This window comes from Protopterus annectens, chromosome 1.part2, assembly GCF_019279795.1.
Source record: "Protopterus annectens isolate FY-2018-M chromosome 1.part2, PAN1.0, whole genome shotgun sequence".
Classification (NCBI taxonomy): domain Eukaryota; kingdom Metazoa; phylum Chordata; order Ceratodontiformes; family Protopteridae; genus Protopterus; species Protopterus annectens.
The window spans coordinates 730,936,307-730,959,347 of record NC_056727.1 but is presented as its reverse complement, the minus strand read 5'-3'; the positions used below and the strand labels follow the sequence as shown (position 1 = coordinate 730,959,347).

The window sequence follows — 23,041 nt, the reverse complement described above, 5'->3', positions numbered from 1 at the left end:
TTCTTCCCCAACCCACAGAACAGGGGAGAAAGACTGTTGCATACCTTGGATGTACATAGACAATTACGTTACTACCTGGACAGAACCAAGAGCAATAGAAAATCTGACCAGCTACTGGTAGCATATGCAACAGGAATGGAAGGAAAAACAATTTCAAAACAGACAATCTCTAAGTGGATAGGAAATTGCATTAGATTTTGTTACTCTTACCATGGGAAGAAAACTCCAGAAAACATCAGACCTCACTCTACAAGGGCTACAGCCACTACCACAGCTTTTTTACGAGGAGTGGCTACCAAAGACATTTTAGAGGCTGCTACTTGGAGCTCTGTGCATACATTTGCCAAGCATTATAATTTACCCTTATACTCCAGATCCCGAGCAGGTTTTGCCACTGCTGTTTTGCAAGGGATCTTAACTACACCATAATCTTATTACTCCTCCTCTCCCAGTTTGGCTATGATATTCTGCCCATTTGTAAGGACTGCAGATGCATCCTTGAAGGACATAGTACAGTTTTGTACCTACCATAAATGTAGATGTCCGATAGGCATGCATCTGCAGTCAGGATTACCCACCCTCCTTCCCCTCTGAGGTACTCCTAGGGTATTTACCCATCTTCTAGCTAGCTGGGGGAATCTATTATGGTGTATTTGTTGGTATATATGTATATACATGTTTATTTTTTATTTGCTCTCTATTATTTGGAAACTTTTGCAATTATCCAAATTTAGCCTTCCTAGAGGGCACCTGGCATCTGGGGCAAGAAACACTGAGGAAGATGGCGTCGGCTGATACCTTTATACCCGAATAACTGCAGCTATGACGTCGGGTGAAGTGCGACATCAGCCGAGGCCAGACCCAGACTTTGGAATCCGGCCGACCGAAGGGCTGCCTGACGACAGGACAACCCATTTGTAAGGACTGCAGATGCATGCCTATCGGACATCTACATTTATGGTAGGTACAAAACTGTACTTTTTCAGCCTACAAGTTGCACAGCACATACAATTCTTAAATTCATCAGGTTTATACACAGTTTTCTTTCTTGAAATACTCATTTGTTGATCCACATCATTGAGCCTCTTTTCCAGTGCTGTGGGGTTTACCCAGTGATGGCGAACCTATGACACGCATGTCAAAGGTGACACATGCCACGACGTTTTGTGTGACACGCCATTGATCACCAACACCCAAGTTACCAAAGACACTGCTTTTGCATTCGTTGTTCATGTGAAGTGCACTGAATTATTTTGTGCCAAGAGATTTTGGCACGCCAAATCCAAAAGGCTTGCCATCACTGGTCTATCCTTTTAGAGGCAACACTTTCTACTCCTTCGGAGCTTGGTAACACTTCATATACTCATCTGGCCTCCAGCAGAATAACTTCTCTTAGTACCTCAGCTTATGCATGGTTCATTCATTTCCTTTACTTTCAAACTGTACTACACTTTTCAGTATTGCATATAGCATATAATTACCAAACTGTTTGTCTAATAACACAATTAGTTAGTGAAAGCAACTTTGAAAATTACTTTTGTGAATCATTCATAAAGCATTAAGTTTGTTGGTCTTTCCATGCAATTCACTAATATTGATAGAGGCACATACACCATGTATTGCAAATACTTTCAAACAAAGATTTGTTTCTAGTAAAAAACTGTTTAGCAGAGTGTCCGGTCTGCTTTTATTAACTCTTGCATTATTTAGTAAATACTCTTGGCACAGATGTTCAGATGACTCCAACACCATGTGGCAAAATGAACTAATGGCTTTATTAAAAAGTAGAATAACCAAAGAGAAGAAACAGAGGGTCTGAAGAGGTCCCAAGCATTACTGGAGATGAAAGTTCTTAACATTTGGTGCACTAACTTTTGAGTTTTTACTTGTTCAGCCTTTAGAGGCACCTGACGACATTGGTTATTAGTGAGTATATTTACAGGATTTGGTTGTTTCTGCACACTTTGCAGATCTCTTGTTTTGGTTTTAAGCTCCTGCATTATCCAAACAGCACAATTCACATTTAATTTTACAGAAATGATTACTAGACACAATGTAAGATTTACTTAATCACTTATGTGGAACAGCACCTTTCACTGTTTTACCATACAGTAATCTGACTTGCAGCAATCGACACTTCAAGGAACTTGTTAAGGTTTAGTACAGAACACATTTTACAGTTACTCATTTTTTTTACATTAAGAAATCTCGCATTTTGCTTGTGTTACTTTTCTTACAAGAAACAGCAAACACAGATCTTAAGTTGAAATAAACTACGTAATCAACAAAAAAACTTAGCAAAGCACAGCAGAGTTCAGCAAAGCTGCCAGTTGCAAGTTGGATAAATCCAGGCACAAGTGTGATAGTTGTAATGAATCCAGGCACAGGAACCAGAAGATCGATACTCATGTTTAATAAAACAATAAAAACACAATTAATTTTGCAGTAAAAATTCCATTTGTTAAGGTACCCAGACTGCACAAGAAAGTTCTTTTCCCAATATGCTAATACTAGATTGGCATGAACATTGGCAAGCTGCACCCGTTGCTACACCAAATTTTTGTTGAAGTAAAGAGCTTTCAAAATATCCAAAATTATTGGACAAGACCATGTCTAACAAGGTGGTAACTTTGTGTATAGTAGTGTGGTCCCAGTTGGTGTGTCTGCTAAGAAACTCGGTCACCCAGTGTATCCCATGACATGGAGGATAACAGTGAAGAGGTCCTTCACATTTACTGAAAACAAAAGTCAGATTGTGTGTATACAAGGATGGGATAATTCAGGTCAAAAAGTCCCAGGATTCTTTTACAACCCACATGTAATTTTGAAGATCATATTTCAACAGGTTCTCAATGTGTTTGGCCACAAGGTAAGATTTTGAGTTGTTAGCATTAAAAGTTGGCTTAAGTGGTGGGTCCTGAATATCCTTGTGGATCTTAGGATTCCTGGTATTTTGTACTGGGTGTTGCACAGTAAATCATGTATGTACCTTGCCAGCTATCACCCCACCAATAACAAGTTCAAAAAGTCAATTGTCAATTTTTGCACAAGGCAGTGTTCACTTCATTAAGGGAAACTTTCTGATAGATGTCACTACCAAGTATATTTTCCATTTTATCTTTTTACTCACTAGCATTCCAAACCACCAGTTCCCCACCCTTGTCTAGTTTCATGACTCTGATGGTTTTATTACATACCTCTTGTAAAACCTGGGCTTCCTCTGTTTTTAAGGTGTATTTAATATTTACATAAGAGTTTGTACTCAAAAGTTTTCCTAATGTCCACTTCTCACATTTTCTCGAATAGGGCAATTATTGATTTTAAAGGAGGGTTAAAGGTACTTGACGTATAAAACTGGTTAGTACTGGGGGCAGTCTGAATTTTTAAACCACAAGCTTAAGTTAATCTTCCTCGTAAGTAATTTCAAGTCTGTAAGTACACCAGCAAGTCTGTCTCTTCTTCTAGGTCATATATGAGCACAAATATGCTCGCCATAAGGTTCCTGGACTTTATTAAACAAATGCTCTAGAACAGATAGTCTGCACCCTCACAAGGGGCTCGAATGTCCTAGACTTAGTACTCGCCAACATAGGAAGTCTCTGCACTACCCCTGTGTGTTGCTTTCCCCTGGTAAGTTGTGATCATAAATCGGTATCATTCGAAGTAACGATCATACCTGGCCCCCCTCAACGGAAAAAAGGAGGAAAAATTTCTCCAACGCAAACTGCAGCCTCTTAAGCAATGGCATAAATAGTTTCAAACCACCTGCTACCACTGTCAGCAATGACTTCTATACAGAGGTGTACACAAATGCCCTGTATAAACACGTATAAAATGTATAGAATCTGCTGGACCTGAATGGATTAAATCCCAAAAAAAAAGCCATCCTGGTGGACATCAAGCATAAGTAGTTTATACAACAAAAGGAAGAAACTAATACCTAAGAACAAGAGGGAACTGACTCAGCAGAGGAAGGACATTCTCCACAGCTTGAACAGGCAAATTAGATATCTTGTGAAGTCCTCTAAAGCCAATTGCAAACGTAAACTAGCATCTCTAGCTGAAGATAATCCCAAGGCATTCTTTAGCTATGTCAGAAATTTAAAAGGGAAGGTCCAGCTTTGTGCCGAACTAGTAGTGGATGGCACCACTCATACTGACCCTGAGGACATCGCCAACCTGCTAGCAAACAGATTTGGCACACACTTCACCCCCCCTCCCCACCAGATATACCTCAAAGGATACCTGTCACCAGTCCTCTACCTAGTATCTCCAAATAGCAGGTCATAACCGTACTCTCCATGGCCAAAAACACAGCCTCTGTGGGACCAGATAACATCCCAGGCTGCCTATTAAATGGTCTAAAACAAGACCTAGCGGAACTACTTGGCACTCTTCAACCACAGTCTAAGTATTGGCTTTGTCCAGCAGAATGGAAAACAACTGTAATTCTCTTCCACAAAGAGGGTCCATCAACAGACTCTGGGAACTGTAGACCCATAAGCCTAACCAGCTTTATCTGCAAGGGCATGGAGAGAATCATCATAGACCTTATCAACAAAGACATAGGTGACCTTCAAACACTTGCTCTGACTCAGTTTGGCTTCTTTAAGAGTAGGTCATACTTATTAAATCTGGTGGACTTCTTTGAGAATGTCACCAAAGCCCTGGATGAAGGCAGAACAGTACATACAGCCAATCTGTTTTTTTAGCCAAAGATTTTGACACAACCCCCCACTCAGGCATCATTGAGAAACTCGCCCAGCTGGGAATTAACCCATATGTCACTAGATGGATAGCCAGCTGGCTCACCGACAGAATTCATACCGTCAAAGTTGGGGATTCCACCTCTACCAGCAGACCAGTTACCAGTGGTGTACCACAAGGATCTGTGCTGGGCCCCCTACTGTTTGGAATATATTTCTCAGAATCCAGGTGAAAGCAGATGGCCTGTGGCTTATCAAGTTCGCCGATCACTGCAAACTGGTTGCAGTCATTGAGTCCAACAGCGATGTTGACATACTACATAAAGGGCTTACATAGACAAATGATAGGTGCTAAAGCCACAGACTTAAACTAAATGCAAAAAAATGCATCATCATCCCTTTCGGCAAAGGGAGGTCTCTGCAAATTACAACATTAACAGTACCCCCTTTAGCTCAAACCCTGTGGTGAGAGATTTGGGAACACAGGTTGATAGCAACCTTAATTTCGATCACCATGTATCCACAGTGGTAAGGAAGGCCTTCTATGTTGCATATCTCATAAGTAATGGCATCTCATCCCGAGCTAAAGATGTTATAACTCCCCTGTACTCATCCCTCATCAGATCATTAATAGAGTACAACGCTTCCTTCAGCATGTACCTCACCAGACACCTGCAACAGCTGAAGATACGTCAGGGATTTCTCACCAAGAAAATTCAGAGCCTTCAACACATGACCTATATGGACAGACTGAAGGTCCTGTCACTAGACTCTGTATCTTGTAGGCTCCTGAGAGATGACTTGTGCCTGGCCTACAGAGCAGTCTCAGACCCTGGCCTAATGGAAATGCTGCACAACCACAAGTCAAATGGGACAAATTTCACTCGCTGTAGGGATCTTAACCTAGCCTGTGACATTAACAGGACATGCTGGAGAGACAGATATGTCTCCCAGAGATTGCCACTCCTCTGGAACAAACTCCCAATTCACGTAAAACAGAGCTTCTCAATGACCCTATTTAAGCATAACTTAGACAACTGGATGGGAGACCATAAATCTACCATGGGGGTTGTCACTTATATCCCACTTGGATAAGGGCAGTCGGTGCTGATTATAGATTTGTGCTGCAAAATGCAGACCATACAACTTGATCAATAAGAGAACAAGGGTATAACATGGATAGGCTTATAAAGGCCCGAGGACCAATAGCCTAGTAACCTATGAACCTATACAAAATCAAAACCTTTTTCCATTAAGTTTGCATGTTTAACATCTTACACCATATTACTGTAATTGTACATGGAAAAGTCTTTTTTGTCATTCAAGATAATACAAGAGCTAATATTGCCTTGTTCTAATATTGGTTGCAACACCCTCTCTCCTCCCCCTCCCTCTCCTCACTTGTGGGTAATAATGTTGATATGTCCCTCATGGGTTCCGTTGTCTGAGTCATTTGGATCGCCAAACTGGGGATCATCTAAAGGGAGGGGGATCTCTACATCAGAATCGAGTTCAGTAACAACCTGAAATAACCCACTGTTGCCGCCACCAGTATGTATGTATGTACTAAGGCTAATCAAGTTAGATGGTAAAGGGTAAGTTTTTCCATTGTCATAATCAAGTCCATCTCTTGTAATTTTTTTCTCTTTCCTAACCTTAACCGCATTTACCATTTTGTCAATATCAGCAAACACTTTATTGTATTTTTCTTTCCACACATCAAAAAGTAAATATTTTTTTATTTTAAAATCAAGTTCATCAAAGTCCTTAAGTAAAAGTTCCATTTCTTGTAAGTTAAATTTGATTAACATTCCCATTATTTCACATCCTTGCTTGTCAAAAAGAGAAATTAATTGCTTGTAAAAAAAAAAAATCAGTACCTGTATGAAGTCCGCTGGGAAATCTCCATGGGTGCAAACCTTTTGGGAATCTCCAGACCCTAATACACTCATGGAAGTAAGCATTTTCAAGTTGGAACTTATGGTATCTGGCAAGCTTGTCATGAAAAAGTTTGATGCTGTTCTCGTACGTTAATTCATTGGGTACTCGCACACCAAGTTGTTGGAACTCTGAATCACTTTTTCAGATATTCCTTCATGTTGAAAGATGTAGACATTACCTCTTCCCTGTTAAAACTGTTTTGATCATTCCGAGATTATAAACGTGACAGTGTAGTTCATTCCTTTGTATTTCTACATATGTTTTCATCTCCATTGTTCCAAGTCAAAGTGGAGCTCTGGTTATACGGGGGGCATATCCACTTTCAGCTCCAAGGGCTGGCAATTCATTCTGGTGCTGAGAAATGTTTGAAAATTGTTGGATTAACTGCTGACTGAATGCAGTTAGATTCCCTACACTGACATTAAAATCGTCGAAAAGCTCTACCTGTGACATCCTTTTGAAGCTGGAAACCCTCTGATCAAATACCAAGAAACACCAGACATGGATCCTAAGCTGAAATAAATCATGTAACCAACAAAAAAATTAAAAAAAAAATTAAAACCTAGACCACAAGAAAGCACAGCCAAGCACAGCAGAGTTCAGCAAAGTTGCCAATTGCAAGTTGGATAAATCCAGGCACGAATGGGATAGTTGTAATAAATCCAGGCACATGAACCAGAAGGTCGACACTCAAGTTTAATAAAACAATAAAAACACAATTAATTTTGCAGTACAAATTCTATTTGTTAAGGTACCCAGACTGCATGAGAAAGTTCTTTTCCCAATATGCAATACTAGATTGGCATAAACAAGGATGCAATCTGTGCCCATTGCTACACCAGATTTTTTATGAAATAAGCCTTTGAAATGTACAAAATTATTGGACAGGACTATGTCTAATAAGGTGGTAACTTTGTATATAGTTGAGATGTCCCAGTTGGTGTGTCTGCTAAGAAACACGGTCACCCACTGTATCCCTGTATCATGGGAGGATAATGGTGAAGAGGTCCTTCACATCTACTATAACAAAAGTCAGGTTGTCTGTATACAAGGATGGGATAATTCAGGTCAAGAAGTCCCAAGAATCTTTTACAACCCAAGTGTAATCTTGAAGAACATATTTCAACAGGTAGTGAATGTATTTGGTCACAGGGTAAGTTTTTGAGTTGTTAGCATTAACAGTTGGCCTAAGTGGTGGATCCTGAAGGTCCTTGTGGATCTTAAGAATACCAGAGATTCCCAGTATTTTGTACTGGGTGTTACGCAGTAACTCATGTACCTTGTCATTTAGCACACCACCTGTAAAAAGTTCAAAAAGTAAGCTGTCAGTTTTTGTATAAGTGGTGTTGACTTCATTAAGGGAAACTTTCTGATATGTGTCACTACCAAGCAAAGTTTTCATTTTGCCTTTGTAGTCAATAGTATTAGATTCTCGGCTGGAGCGCCTTCTGTGTGGAGTCTGCATGTCCTCCCCGTGGTTGAGTGGTGTTCGAAAGACGTGTAGAATGGGCGTGCCTTCATTGAAGGTTGGGTGCCGAGCTGGCACCTGTAAAAAAAATCTACTGCCAATCATTAGCGGACCGGAGTTCTGCTGTGGCAACCCCGAACTGGGAAAAGCCGAAATAAGTTGTCAATAGTATTCCAAACCACCAGTCCCCAACCTTTGTCTGGTTTCATGACTCCGATGGTTTTGGTATTACACACTTGTAAAACCTGGGCTTCCTCCCGTTTTAAGTTGCATATAATATTTACATGACAGTTTTTACTCAAAGTTTTCCTAATGTTTACTTCACATATTTTCTCAAATAGGGCATCTTCTGATTTTAAAGGAGAGTTAAAGGTACTTGACCTATGAAATGGGCTAGTGCTAGGTGGATCTGAAATTTTAAACCACAAGCTTAAGTTAATCTTCCTTGTAAGTAATTTCAAGTCTGTAAATACACCAGCAAGTCTCCCCTTCTTCTTGGTACAAAGTTTAAATCTTTTTCCAATACGTTCGCATGCTTAACATCATTTTTACTGCAAAATTAATTTTGCTGTGATTGTTTTATTAAACTTGAATATCGCTCTTCTGGTTCCTGTGCCTGGATTTATCTAACTTGCTGCTGACAACTTTGCTGAACTCTGCCATGCTTTGCTGTGTTTCCTGGTGATCCAGTTCTTAATATTTTGTTGGTTTTACTTCTCTTAAAGCACAGTTCGTAAGGTTTATATTACAACAGGACTTTTCGTTACATCTTTTTCAGGAAGCACCTTAAATTCAAAAATGCAGCTCTAGTATATAGTTACCACAGACATACATTTATTAGACAACCTTTAGTTGTTCAAGCCATAAACAGTTTCCCCAAAATTCAGCAGTGGAAAGCAGCCTTGTGGAACAGAGGGACAAGGCTCTTACTATACCCCAGACAACCTGGGTTTGATTAGAAGCATGGATGCTGGAGGGGCCATTTGGGAGCAAGCAGCCAACATTGTCTTGACATCCTGGAGTGAGGGAGGCAGCCTAGGCTCAGTCACACAGTTGCTGCATCAAGAGCCTGTGAGCTCTGTGCTGCAAGAGCAGTGTGCCACTTTGTTAGGAGTTTGTGTATGGGCAAAAATCCCATGCATTTCCAGAGGGCAGCAGTTGCAAAGCTCTTAAGACTGCTGCAGGGTAGTAGGGGGTTACGTCAAAAGTAGGGCAATTAATGGTAGGCAATATACTAATCTTAGCAAAACAATATTATAGTTTGCTAGGCTGTCCAAATGTCAGTCTCCATGGCCTACTGATCAGTGGCGTAGCTACAGTTTTGCCACCTGGGGCTGTCAGTTTGTCACCCTTCCCCCCTCACAAAATCATGGTCGAATGGGGCCGTCCTCCTTGCAGCTATTCCAGTGTCCCATTACTTGGCAATTTCACCCTATTTATCATAAACACTATAATGTGAGTACTGCTTTACTTTTACAGTGATTTGGATTTCATGTAAAATTTTTATTTTCAATTTTACAGTGCAAACACTAATAGACATCTGCTAAACGCACCAATACAGTCTCGCAATGAAAATAGACTTAGCATTAAACTTCTCTGCCCTTGAAACTCCCATTTGTTGTAACAGCATTTCAACCCACATTCAAAGAAAATACATTTGGCCAGTGATGGGTAAAGATTACCTTTGGGCTGTTTTCAAATCATTGGCCAGTTATACATGAAACATACATGTGTTCTTTGATACACCTTCCTGATGGTATTAAATTATATTCCTAGTATAATACAGTACAGTTGTTAGAGCATGTTTTAAATTTATTGTTTTGAACATTTTTCCAGTAAGCAATGAACCAATAATGACAACACTGCCCAATTCAGAACATTTCCATCATAAAAGTCTACTCAAACTTCTACAATCCACCAGTATTGGTAAATATGCACAATCTCTGAAGAAGTAAAAGTCATCTAAATAATTTCACATTAAAGAGATCTGTAACTAATGAGGAGGTTGCTGCTAGCAAACAACTTTATATTTCATTGTTTAATCTACAAATAAAGTGCCTGTTGCCCTTGAGGAATAAATTGCCAATGTTACATTAAGCAAATGATAAGCTAGTAATATTGCAATAGGGAATGGATGACAAATTGATAACAGGTTCATAGTTACTAGATAATGCTACCAAAGAGGACATTCTCAAGACTGCAGCATCCACCCCCTTTAAAAGTACAACACAGTACAGTATCAGTAATGCACCCTACATACTGTGGGGTTAGAGCCCACAGCCTTCTGCATCAAAAGCAAGTATTCTACCTGTTGTGCTACTAACACTGCAAGTAGACTTTACATAAGCAGCACTAAACTTCTCTTCCCCTGAAGCACAGCTCCTTGTAAAATCCACTCAACACTCAACTGTATCTCTCAACTTTGCAGCACAAGAAATCTGGCAAAAGCCAAGATTTATCGGGGGGGTGGGGTGGACAAAAGCCCAATAACCAGGGACACATTTTAAACATAGCTTGTATAATCTTGGAAAGTTGCTAGAATAAAATGTTGTGTTTACCACTATGCGTTTCCTGGAAGATAGGAAGACTGAAACTTAAATGGCAATCATTTAGTGAATTCAGTTCTACCCGTAGCTGTCAACCTCTTACCACAAAAAAATGGACAAAGCCAATACAGCCCTAAAAATAGGGATACATTTCAAATATTGATCTTATAAACTTAGAAAATTGCTAGAATAAAAAGTTTTGTGTTACCATGCATTTTCTGAAGAATATGAAGTCTAAAAATCAAATGCCTGTCATTATTTAGTGAATTCAATCCTCACTGACTGATTTGCCACAGAAAACCAGAAAACCACAAATTTTATGAGGAACAGAAAAAAAATATGAGTCAAAAATTTGCACAGCTTTCACAAGTGTTGATGGGTAGGGAATATAGGCTCTTGCTACCTGTACCCAAGGTACAGGGTTTGAGCCTGTGTAACTCTAGCCAGCAGGTATATTCACCTGCGATATTTTGCACACACACACACACACTGTTGATAAAAAAGTAAACAATGCCGTTAAGAAAATGGGCTGGAAGCGTATCTCATAAGAGTAAGCAACTTTAAAATACAACTAGTAAGCAATGCACTAAACAAAACGGGCCAGCAGCGTATCTGATAAGAATAAGCAGGAGTGAGTGCACTTACAATAACAAAACAGGCCAGTACACACACCTTCCTTCTGAATGCCAAATGCACTTTCTGAATGACTGTACTTTAACAGATGTCTTCCGCACCTTCTGAATGGCTGGAACTCCGTACACACACCAAAACAACGGTGATAAATGCTGCACCTTAAAATAAAGTCCAAAAGCAACAGTGATAAAGTAAGCATTAAGTAATGCAGTTAACAAAACAGGCTGGCAGCGTATCTGATAAGAGTAAGCAAGAACAGAGTGCACTTACAATAATAAAACGGCGATCGTACCTGATAAAATTAAAAATACAATTCTTGTTTCTTAACTGAAGGCTGAGGCAGATGTGGGTGGTTAGGTGCTCTGCAAAAATTGTACACAGCTGCCATTCCCTATTTCCCTCCCTCCAAAACAGTTTAAAATAAATAATCACAGACACAGAGTCCAACAGGCAGTAACTCATGTCATCATGCACGCACCTGTATGCTGGAGATGCGTGGTCATGTCAGCTACAAATTTCAAGTTGCAAAACAAAACAAACAAAAAAAATAAATAATAAAAAATTGAGAATTAAAGGGGCCACTCATGAATTCGTGGCACCCCATTATTTTGCCCTCAAAACCGGTAAATACAGAGGAATTCGGTATGGTTGACAGGTATGATTGAAATACAAAAGCATTGAAAAACAGCTGGCTGATGCTTACAGTTCAAAAACTAACTTCACCAAAAATAAAAAGCAATGAAAATAGGAAAGACTGAAAATAAATAAACTTTTTCTTTTTCTGATCCAGTAACCAAAATCTTGGCACTACATTCAAACATAGTTTATCTGAATAGTGCTAGTATTACATAAAGGGTTTTTCTAAGATGTAGAGCTGGGGTTAGGGGAAGGGTTGGAGTTTTCCCTACATGCACAACTTTACTGATGTGTTCTAATCCCAAACATACACCTAACCTTAGAAAAAAAAACTTTTGGAAACACTACCACCTCACAAAACACTCAAAAACACACCACATACAGCATGACATTTGCACAAACTAAATACATTCCCTTCCTTAGCCCATACTCTAACCCTAACCTAGAAACATTCCCAATCCATCACAGATATCCTCACACAATACATTAAATCTGTCCCCCTTCCTTGTCCTTTCTCCAAACCTAATCTGTAAACACACACACTTCCACCCCATAACAAACCAGATGACTGGAGAATAAGCATATTAGTGCCATTGTTCAAGAACAGAGAGGATATTCACAACTGTGGGTAAGATATCAAACTCCTGTCACATTGCATGAAAGTTCTGGAGAGGGTGATTGATAAATGAATATGCACATTAGTAGAACGTAAGATGGGAGAGGATCAGTTTGGATTCAGATCAAGATGCAGCATAACTGACTGATGTTTGCAGTGAGACACTTAGTTATAAAGAAGCTAGAGATGAGGAAGGAAAGAGTCCAACTGGGCATTCCCAGACTTGGATAAATTATATAACAAGGTCTTAAGGAAGCTGATTCGGGCAGTCCTGCAGTGGTTTGAAGTGCCCTAACATTGGTACAATTAGTGCAAGCTATGTACAAGGACCCAATGACTCAAGTATGAACAGTGTTCTTTCTCAAAGGGTGGATCATGGTGGGAGTGAGTGTGTACCAGTGTTCAACTCTGAGCCCACTGCTGTTCATATTGGTGATGGACTACATTAGACTATATTAGCAAACAGGTCAATGGGGGACGTATAAACAAAGTTGCTGTATACAGATGATGTGGCATTACAGGAGGACTCTCTGCAAGAATTTCAACAAAGGGTAGGGGAATGGAATGTAAAATTGAAGGCGCATGGGATGAAACTGAGTACTGATAAGACAGTTGTAATGGCAGCAACTGGTGGAATTCAGAAGAAGCTGAGAACTGAGATAGAAGGGAAGATGGTGGAACAGGTTATCAGTTTTAAGTATCTGGGAGGGGGTGGTTGAGGAGAAGGGAAATCTGAATGAGGAGGTCAAAGCTAGAATCAGAGGGATTGCAGCCAGCTGGCACAGAGTGTCAGGAATAGTGTATGACAGAAGAATTCTAAAGAAACTGAAAAGTAAGATTTACAAAACAGTGGTGTAACCAGTGCTACTGTATGGTACAGAAATCTAGGCAGTAAAGGCAGAGCAGTTAAGGAAGCTAGAGGTGATGGAGATCAAGTGTCTGAAATGGGTGGTAGGACACGTACTGTGGGACTGACGAAGAAATGATGACGTAAGAGCAGAAGCCAAAGTAGCTCCATTAGCAGAAAAGGTGAAAGAGAATAGATTACAGTGGTTTGGGCATATTTGCAGAAAAAAATCTGGTGAAGAACATTTGGGACAGACAGGAAGAAGGCAAGAGAAAACAAGAGTGTCTAACAAAGAGGTAGATGGGTTGGGTGAGAGAAGCCTTGCGATAGTCAGGCATGAGAGTATCGAAGCAGGCAGGAGAGTAGCATTGATTACAGAGAGATGGCAGTAGTTGACACAACACCCCGACTCCATGTAGAAAATGGGAAACAGAGGTTGATGATGATGATGAAGGTTGTTATATCTGAAACATTTGCAATTTATCTCCCAAAACACACCTTCTGCAGTCCAACTTCCTCCTTCTGACACAGACAGCATGCACACATGACTTTACTTAGAATTGCATTTAAGTAAATTTGCGCACACTATGCTAAAACATCCACCTATTCCACAATCACTTACATTCCCATTCACACAAATACTAACATTCTCTATTTTTAAATTGGCATACTTACCTTATGCATCCTTTGTTTTTTTTAGTTTGATGCAGTGATGTAGTGAAAAGATATTTTGTATGACCTCTTTGTAAGAGCAGACCTTAGGAAACATTTAATTCGGCAGATCTGTTTTTATTCCTAGTGTCTTCTTTATTACTTGAGGAATATTTTACCTGTCGGACTGCTCCCTGTATCCTGACAGGAATGCAGTTTTATTTCATTCCACCCTTTGTGATAGAACTTCTGGGATCTGCAAGATAGGATACCTACTATCCACAGACTGAATAGGTTATTGACTTTTTCTAGTTGTCGTTAACATGTACTTGGCCATTTTAATAGTATGCATTTTAATAATTTTAACTGTACATTGTAAATTCCGTTTCATTTTCATATACTTGGCCATTTTAATAGTATGCCTTTTAATAATTTTAACTGTACATTGCAAATTCCCTTTCATTTTATCTATTTCACTTGCAGGTCTCAAGAGCAAAGTGTATTGTGTCATTAGTAATAAATTCAGACATTAAATACATGCAGACATACACACCACTGTTAAACTACTTTTCAGATTCAGACAGTATAGGATAAGATACGTTTAAAAACAGTTGTAGCATTAAGTTCTATATATAAACTTCAGCTCCCCGAGTTTTCCCTTTTAAGTAATATGGATTGGTTAAAGTTATATGGGAGTGCCCAAACACCAGATGAAAATCTCAGTTTTAGCTACGAGGGCTGAAAAAGTAAATGCATTCCTGACCGATCTTGAAATACAAATGCGATGCACCTTGTATAGTAACTGTACATTTAGCATAGTCAGTCTTCCTTCAGCAGACATTTGGTTTCTCTTTAAATGTAATAAGCAATGGTATATCATATGACTAAATCTCATCATAGCAAGATAAAACTTTAGCTTTGTCATGAAATATTGATCACAACTAGAAAAGAAAATTGATGATTGTCAACATTTCATACTAAAGGTGGCGCATTGGTACAGCAGTTAATATTGTCACCTCACAGCAAGAGGTTCTCTGGTTCGGTTCTCGGCTGGGGTGCCTTCTGTGTGGAGTTTGCATGTTCTCCCTGCATTCGGGTGGGTTTCCTCCGGGTACTCCGGTTTCCTCCCATAATCCAAAGATATGTGTCTGGAGCATTTCTCCCCGGGACTTCGCTGAAAATAGGCTGTGTCCTAGTTGGACTTTCCTGGTCAACAAAGTGATAAATAAATAAGTAAATTTCTCAATAACAATGCATTACCAAGAGTTTATGTATATATCAAGAGAAAGACCTTTGCAAACATTAAGGATTAATTTGCTATGTTGTGTTTTTATTTTCTAGCCTACAAATCACATGAACAATTCTTTAACATCACTGTATCGAAAAGGAAATCCTGTTTCTTCTTCACTTGATATCACAAAGAATGAGGCAGCAGATGCTAGTATTGCTTTGTCCATACCTGATAAGATTCTTGACATTTCAAGGACTACTCCAAAGATGCAAAGACCGAGCTGGTTTATTGATAAAACACCTTGCAAAAAAAAAGAAGAAGATTGCATTCTCATTGATATCTATGATGAGGACAGACCTGTAAATCCGAGCCAGAGTCCTCGGGTAACAAACCATTGGTTTATTATGACTTATTCAGACTTGTGCATTCACTTTTGCAAAGTATTGTATTTAAGATTGCTAGCTGGCATGATAATTAAAATTGCATTTTATTGCTTTTATTCAGCCTGCATTGTGTTGTGAAGTTGCAGGATTGAATCTGCTGTAATTATTCATCAGATTGCATTCCCCCATCAACAAGTGTTCATAGGTTCATAGTTCATAGGTTAGTACTAGGCTAACTGCCCTTGCAAGCCATTGTAAGCCTAGCCAATTATCCCTTGTGAGACTCAAACCCTGCACCTTGTGTTTGTAAGGCAAACATCTTAACCATTAGGCCACCCTCCCAACCCGTTGTTGAAACATCTGACCTTTTAACTAGAGTATACAGTTCATTAGATCAGATGAAATGTAGTTAAAGAATATTCAAGGTTCTATGCATCTTACAATGCTATATAAATATAAATGTCTGCATAACATGGACGGTATTTCCATTGGATCATTAATAAGGAGCAGATTTTTTTAATGGGTTAAAGCTCACATTGCAAAGCTATATATGGTTGAGATTGTATCAATATTCATACATCAGTTCTGTTGAACTTCAATTGTTTTGGCCAAATTCGCTTGACAGAAGTCTGTGAAATTTGCTAAAGATCTCATACATAAAAAAGGTGCAAAAAGTCTAGATATAAGGCAAAAAATAAGTAATTAATGCAATAAACACATGTAATAAGTGTAAAATAGTAAGTAATCCAACAAGGAGGCAAATACCTCCTCAGCTTTATATAGTGTGACTAGATGTTTTGGATTCCAAGAGCCAAGGCCTATATGTTGAACTATTAGACTAGTAGACAACTTGTAAATGGAAAGCGGATGGGAGGAGAGTGGGATAAAGGAGGAAGAAGAGTGTATCCTTCCCTTTCTATGTGAAGTAAATTTGAAGGGGAAGAGACACAGGACAGCATAAGTATAATAAGATATGAAAACTACAACTGTTTTACTTCATTAAAATAAATATGTTTTCTCTGTTTTTTTAAGGGACATCTTAAGTCATACATTACAAATAGATGATATTTACTTAAATTCTTGGTTTTAAAATTAAGTATTTGGCTATTTTCGTAGGTTATAGACAGCCTTGTTATGACTGTGCTATTGTTTATTTTGATGCCTTCTATAACAGGTCTGCAATGCCCCAGAACAGAAATATAAAAGCAGAGTGGAGAACATGACAAAAAGGATGTCTTTGACTGGGTTAGTTTCACTAACCCTATGCCCCCGTTTTAGGGGAGACCTGAGGTGTTATGCATATTGAAGAGGAAAAATTTGGCAAGGTTGCTGGGAAGCTTCTACTCTTTTCGATAAGTGCCTTAGGATGTTTTACATCCACCTGCGCTAACACCAGCTCAGGCAGGCGGGACTTTGGTTTAACATCTCATCTGAAGGATGTTACAGTTAGGAGTGGAGCAACCTCTCCTTATGCTGGTCTGCAGTGTCAGTATTGTAAAAATTAATCCACCTACCTGGCATAGGAAAAGAACTCTCAGCCTTCTGATCTTCCAGCAGCAAAGTTAAGTGTACTACCTGTTAAGCTACTGAGACTTTTAACGGTAAATGCTGTGACAAATTGATGTATTCAGTCATTTGGCTGAGAGCTTCATTAAAATTCAGAGCATGAAAACTGTTGCTTTGCAGCCCTGGATGAAGTGGCGGTGGGGCAAGTCCCTAACACTTACTACACCCCTTAATATAACAGCCTGTTCTGAGATCACCTTCTTAGAACATGTTATGTCTATTCAGTGATATGGGCTGTCAGTTAATCAGGTGGTGACAGAATGTTTAGTTACCTGATGTAACCTGCTATATCAGGTTCATTACTTTTATTATAAATTTAAAAAAATGAAATATATTACTGTTGTTTTAAATTAAAACTTTTTTGGTCCCCCTTGGCCCATCCCTCCGTACCCTATGTTTATGCAAGGTCTACCAGCTTGTCTCCTAACCACCCCCGGACTTGCTGTGATAGTGCTGGGGCCACTCGTGGATCCCAAGGGCATCTTGAGGGCTGAAGCCATCTCCATTTCCATCCTGGGGGGGTTCTTTAAATGCCCTACCCACTTCCCTGCCCCACCTGCCATGCTCATCACTTGTGTTTGGGGGCAGCTGCCCACTTTGAACCACACCTCCCCCCAAGAAGGTGATAGAAATGGACGTCCTCCCACCCAGGATGGGCATGCCTATCCCTGACTGTTGTGCTGTCAGTCGCCCAGGCCTATACTCACACCCAGATCAGCTGGGCTGTAGTCAGAGCTTTACACCTCTATTCCACAGGAGCGGTTATAAAACATTTCAAAGTATTTTAATAATTGTTATAGCCAATATTTATTTTATTTTGTTTTGAATTTGTTAACCAGGGTGTAACACTGATCCTATTGGAACCATTTCAGTCTAAGCCCATAAAAAACATAATAAATTCATATTATATACAGAGAGAATAACAAAATGCAACATACACATACATTTTATACAAAGTGATTATCATAGTTGGCTTGACGGTATAAAGTCAGTCGATAAAGGACATTATGTTCAGAGTGAAAAAAAAAACAGTATATACATGCATTAAATATAGAGTGGCAACAGAGTTGGTATGCTGAGAGAATCTCAGTCAAAAAGCGTCAGAGCAAGGTACGTAGACAGAAAAAGGAAATTAATAGGTTAAGTTATATGACCAGAGAAATAGCAGTTGTATTTTCCTAGAGTCTTGAAAAGTGCTATTATTTGTGAACAGAAAGTGGGGTAAGAGGAATGATTGTTAAGAAAACAGGGGAGACATCCCCATAATTTGGGACCAAGTACTGAGGAAGCATGGTCTGTATAGCAAAACCTAGTTCTGGGGGTTTGGAGTTGAGGACATGAATGGTTAAGATGGTTAAGATGTCTAAGGTATCTTGGTGCATTTCTGAATAGTCTGAAAGCTAATGGAGGGAAGGTGTAATTCTTGCTAAGTTTAAATAATTGAGAGGCAAGTAGAAAGTCAGGATATTGTTTCACAGGTAGATAGATAACTTTTTCATTGGTTAGTGACGAATCCGCAAATGGCATTTGAAATGGACTGAATGGTGGATATATTGCTTTTAGAAGACGTAGCAGTTGGCGAAAGACAATATTCTAGCTGAGCCAATAAAATACCTTTACCTATGGCATTTCTACAGGGTCTGAATAGAAAAGGGGGGATACTATTAGCACAGAATAGGAGAGGGTTGATTTTTTTGTGTTTAGTGCAGGTGGAGTTGGAATAAACAAGTTTATGAAACAAACAAAATTCCAGTCAGTTATGGTTCAGTCCATTTTTCTGTTACTAAGGAAGGATAATTGGATGTGCTTGATTGATAATCGGGATGTGTACTGCAATATAAAGATGGACATGTGATCCAGAGGGTGTCTTCACTTTCAGCTAGGAGCCAATCACTTCCAATTCAGAACACTGCCCTTTGGACTCACCATAGCCCCCCAGAGTGTTCACCAAGTATATAGCAGTAGTAGCAACTCATCTACAACTGCAAGGTTTCTGTGTATTCCCATACCTGGACAACTGGCTTATCACCACCCCTATCAGAAATATACTCATTCAAGCCAGGGCCTCCTTGCTTCAACTCTAAACAGACTTGGGAATCACAGTGAATTTAAAAAGTCCAGGTTATGGACCAGTTCAGTCCCTGCAGTTCATCAAAGAAACTTTAGACACACAATCTCAGATAATGAAGCTTCCTTCTTTAAGAATGTTACCTCTTCACCAACAAACCCTAGAACCTCCGGCCTACCATAAGATACTGGCAAGACTAGTCCTTAATCTTTTAGGTTCCCTGGCTGCTTCTATCATGTTAGTGCCTTTGGCCAGATTTTATGTGTGTGTCTTTCAGTGGACCCTGGGAGTTCAGTGGTCAGTTGGAGAACAACCTTTATCCTTTCCAGTGAGTCTAACAAGCATTTGTAGGACACACATCATTTGGTAGCTGGAGTCTACACTTGTTACACACGGACAACCTTTTATTCTGTCTTTTTCCCAAGCCACAGTGACCATGAACTGACCCTGGCAGTTCACTTGGCAGTCAGAGAACAGCTCTTATCCTTTTCAGTGAGTCTAGCAAACATTTGCAGGACACACATCCATTGGTGGCTACAGTCTCCACTTGTTATACAGGGATGACCTTTAATTCTGCCCTTTTCCCAAGCCAATAGTGACCACGGACACTTCCCAGCTGGGGTGTGGGACATTATCCAGGAAGGGCAATCCAAGGCACATGGTCTCAGATAGAGGCCAGTCTTCATATCAGTATCTTGGAGTTGAGAGCAATCCTCCTAGCATTGTAGCATTTCAGGACTCTCTCTCTCAGGTGTGATTACCATACAGACAAGACAGACAGACAATATGGCAGTCAGCTGGTTTATCAACAAATGGAGAGGAACCAGATCTTATCCTGTGTGTCGAGAGGCAATGAGAGTGTGGCAGTGGGCAGTATCTTCTCACTTTCTAATTGTAATGCATATCTCAAGAAAGTCCAACATACTAGTAGACAAGCTGAGTAGATCCATCTTGCTCCCTCACGAGTGGACCCTCAACTCATCAGTAACTCAGCGGATTTTCAGCAGCTGGGGATGACCTTCATGTGCTCTCTCTGCCTCTTCCCACAAATTAAATGCAGCAAAATGTTCATGTTTCACTGTTGCAATCATCACACTTGTGTTATCTGCCTGCAGGAAGCCTTCAGTCCGCCGGAATACCAGAGATTTAGTATTTCTGCGTTGGTTGCTGTTGCTCCAGCTCTGATGTTGGGCCATCAGGGGTATAAAAACAGGCAGCCAACGCCATTACATCAGTCTTTCTTGCTGAGGAACCCGAAGCAGAAGCAATTCGCATAAGTGCCGGTCGGCCGCTACCTGAGTTTTCATTTCCGAATTGAATTACCCTGAAGTCTTCTAAAGCTAAGTACCCCATTGGGGATCCTTTTTTCTTGCTCTAACCAATGTCAGAAAAAGTTAACAATTGTCTTGCCTGTGGAAAGCAAATACCACACCGAGATTTCCATTCTTACTGCGTCACCTGTTTAGGCCCAGACCACGACATACCTCGCTGTTGGTTTTGTGCCTTGTTCAGTGCCCGGACTATTCATCGTCGGGCCCTTGTTGTTGTTAAATACTTTTGTTCTTGATCTCCATATTCCAAAATGGCTTCAGTCAGCCATCTGACTGCCGATCTTCTGAAAAAATGTAAGGATAAAGACAGAGACATACCGCACAAATCCAAAACTGCCAGTGATGCTTTCGTTAAGCTAGTCGCTAGTACTCAGTAAAGCGCTTTTGCAGCCCCTGATGCCCACTTCACTGGATTCGCAGGCCTCTACCGAGACCCATTCGGAATCCGGTATGCCATGAGACTCTTCTTTGACTATGGAACCTGTGGATGTCTCTACCTTGGATGGGTCCGGAGCCGCTGAGCAGGCACCGGCTTGTGAGGAAGTTCTACTTCGACTACTTTTGCATCTTCAGTTCTGTCTAAAACTATTGAGTTTCTAAGGACAAGAGTACGCACTACGCCTATAAAACCAGTGACCCAAACTCATGCACCTGGTTCCTTGTCACAGCAACAAATGTTTAAAATGTCAGAAGACCTTATTTTGCTGATTAGGGGAAGTCAACCTTCCCCTGCTAAGAGAAAAAGAGACCTGTCCCCGGCACCTTTAACAGACCAAGAGTCCGACTACTCTGAGGTATCTGATTATGAAGACATGCCTTTATGTGCTTATGAGGATTCAGATGCAGATGAATCCATTCCCTCTGCTTCTCCTCCAGAGGATTTTTCTTTTGGTGAAATCTTATATACTTTAAGAGAGCATTTCCACTGGGAATGCCAAGACTATCCTCAATCCAAAAAGAGACTCAGAGAATTTCTAGATTTGCCACAACATAGGCCTTAGCAATACCCCCAGTCCTGGATATTGTGGATGATGTCTTTTTGGAATCCAGTTTAATTCCTGATACCTTACCCCCTGCTCCTAGGAAATGAGACTGGTACTACAGAGTTCTTGACTCTCACAAATTCCTTTTCAAAAATCCTACTGCTGACCCAGAGGTCATCTTCCAGAGGCCTAAAAGTATCAAAGCAGCTACAGCTAAGAATCCCACCCCTTCGGACAGGGATTCCAGAGCTTTAGACGGAGTAAGAAAGTATACACCTCTGCAACTCGAGCCATTAGGGCTTTGAATTGCCAGTTTCACATGCTGAAGTACCCACAACATATTATGGAACTTATTAAGCAAAAAATAGCTACCTTTACAGACTGTGCAGAAAATAAAGAATTACAAGAGCTTATGCATTCTGCAAGCCAAGTCAACAAGCATACTTTGCAATGTGGCTTTGACGCCATAGAAGCATCTTGCAGGGCAGCAGTCATTGGTTCTGTACTGAGAAGGTATGCTTGGCATAAGGAGCAGACCTTGCCAGACCATGTCAAATCAAAATTACTTGACGCTCCTTTGAACAAGGACAATCTGTTTGGCATCAAGCAGAAGAGGTTCTTAAAAAGATGGAAGAAAAAGCTAAATCTATGCAGACAGTTAAAGACTTCTTGCAAGTACAGCCTCCTAGATTCAGTAGGCATTAACCCTCAAAACATTGGTCCTTTCCAGCCACCTCAAGGCCATCTCAAACTAGACCCAGGGGAAACAACCCCCCCCCCCAATCTACAGTCTCAGGATATACAGAGATCTAAGCAATGAAGTGCCTCCACTTCAAAAACAGGGAGTGCTAAGCCACCCCCTACGGAAAGAATTCACAATGACTTCTCAACTCCACTCCCCACCTCTGTCCAACTGCTTGTGCCCCTAGGAGGAAAACTTGCCCATCATGCAAAAACCTGGACTTCCATCACCAAAGACCGATGGTTCCTCAACATTGTATCCCAGGGCTACACATTTTATTTCCATTCACTACCAACCCCAAAAGGGTTCCCAGACCTTCCTGTAAAGCAGTGGGCAGAGGCATAAAAACAAGTTCAATCCCTGCTCTCTATAAGGGCAATTCAACCTGTTCCTGCAGAACAGATAGGTCAAGGGTTCTATTCCAGACTTTTCCTGGTACCCAGCAAAGAGGGCACTTGGCTCCCAATTCTAGATCTTTCCATTCTAAACACCTTCCTGGTGGTACCAAAATTCAAAATGCACACCCTGCAGCAGCTTCTTCCTATGCTGGCCAAATATGCCTGGTTAGCCACACTAGACTTAAAAGAAGCCTATCTGCACATCCCTATCAGAGACTCTTGCAGGAAATATCTATGCTTCAGGACAGGATCTATGCATTATCAGTTCTCTGCACTTCACTTTGGCTTACCATGT

At 40.3% G+C, this 23,041-nt stretch overlaps 1 protein-coding gene across 2 annotated transcripts in view; it reads left to right on the top strand.

Annotated features, from left to right (window-relative positions):
* The window catches only part of NVL (nuclear VCP like), a 1,985,423-nt gene that overhangs the window by 469,855 nt on the left and 1,492,527 nt on the right, over positions 1-23,041 (top strand). For both annotated transcript variants that reach the window (XM_044058761.1, XM_044058752.1), the window contains one exon: positions 15,386-15,658. In XM_044058761.1, coding sequence (XP_043914696.1) covers positions 15,386-15,658 — 273 coding nt within the window. The remainder of the gene's footprint in view (positions 1-15,385; positions 15,659-23,041) is intronic.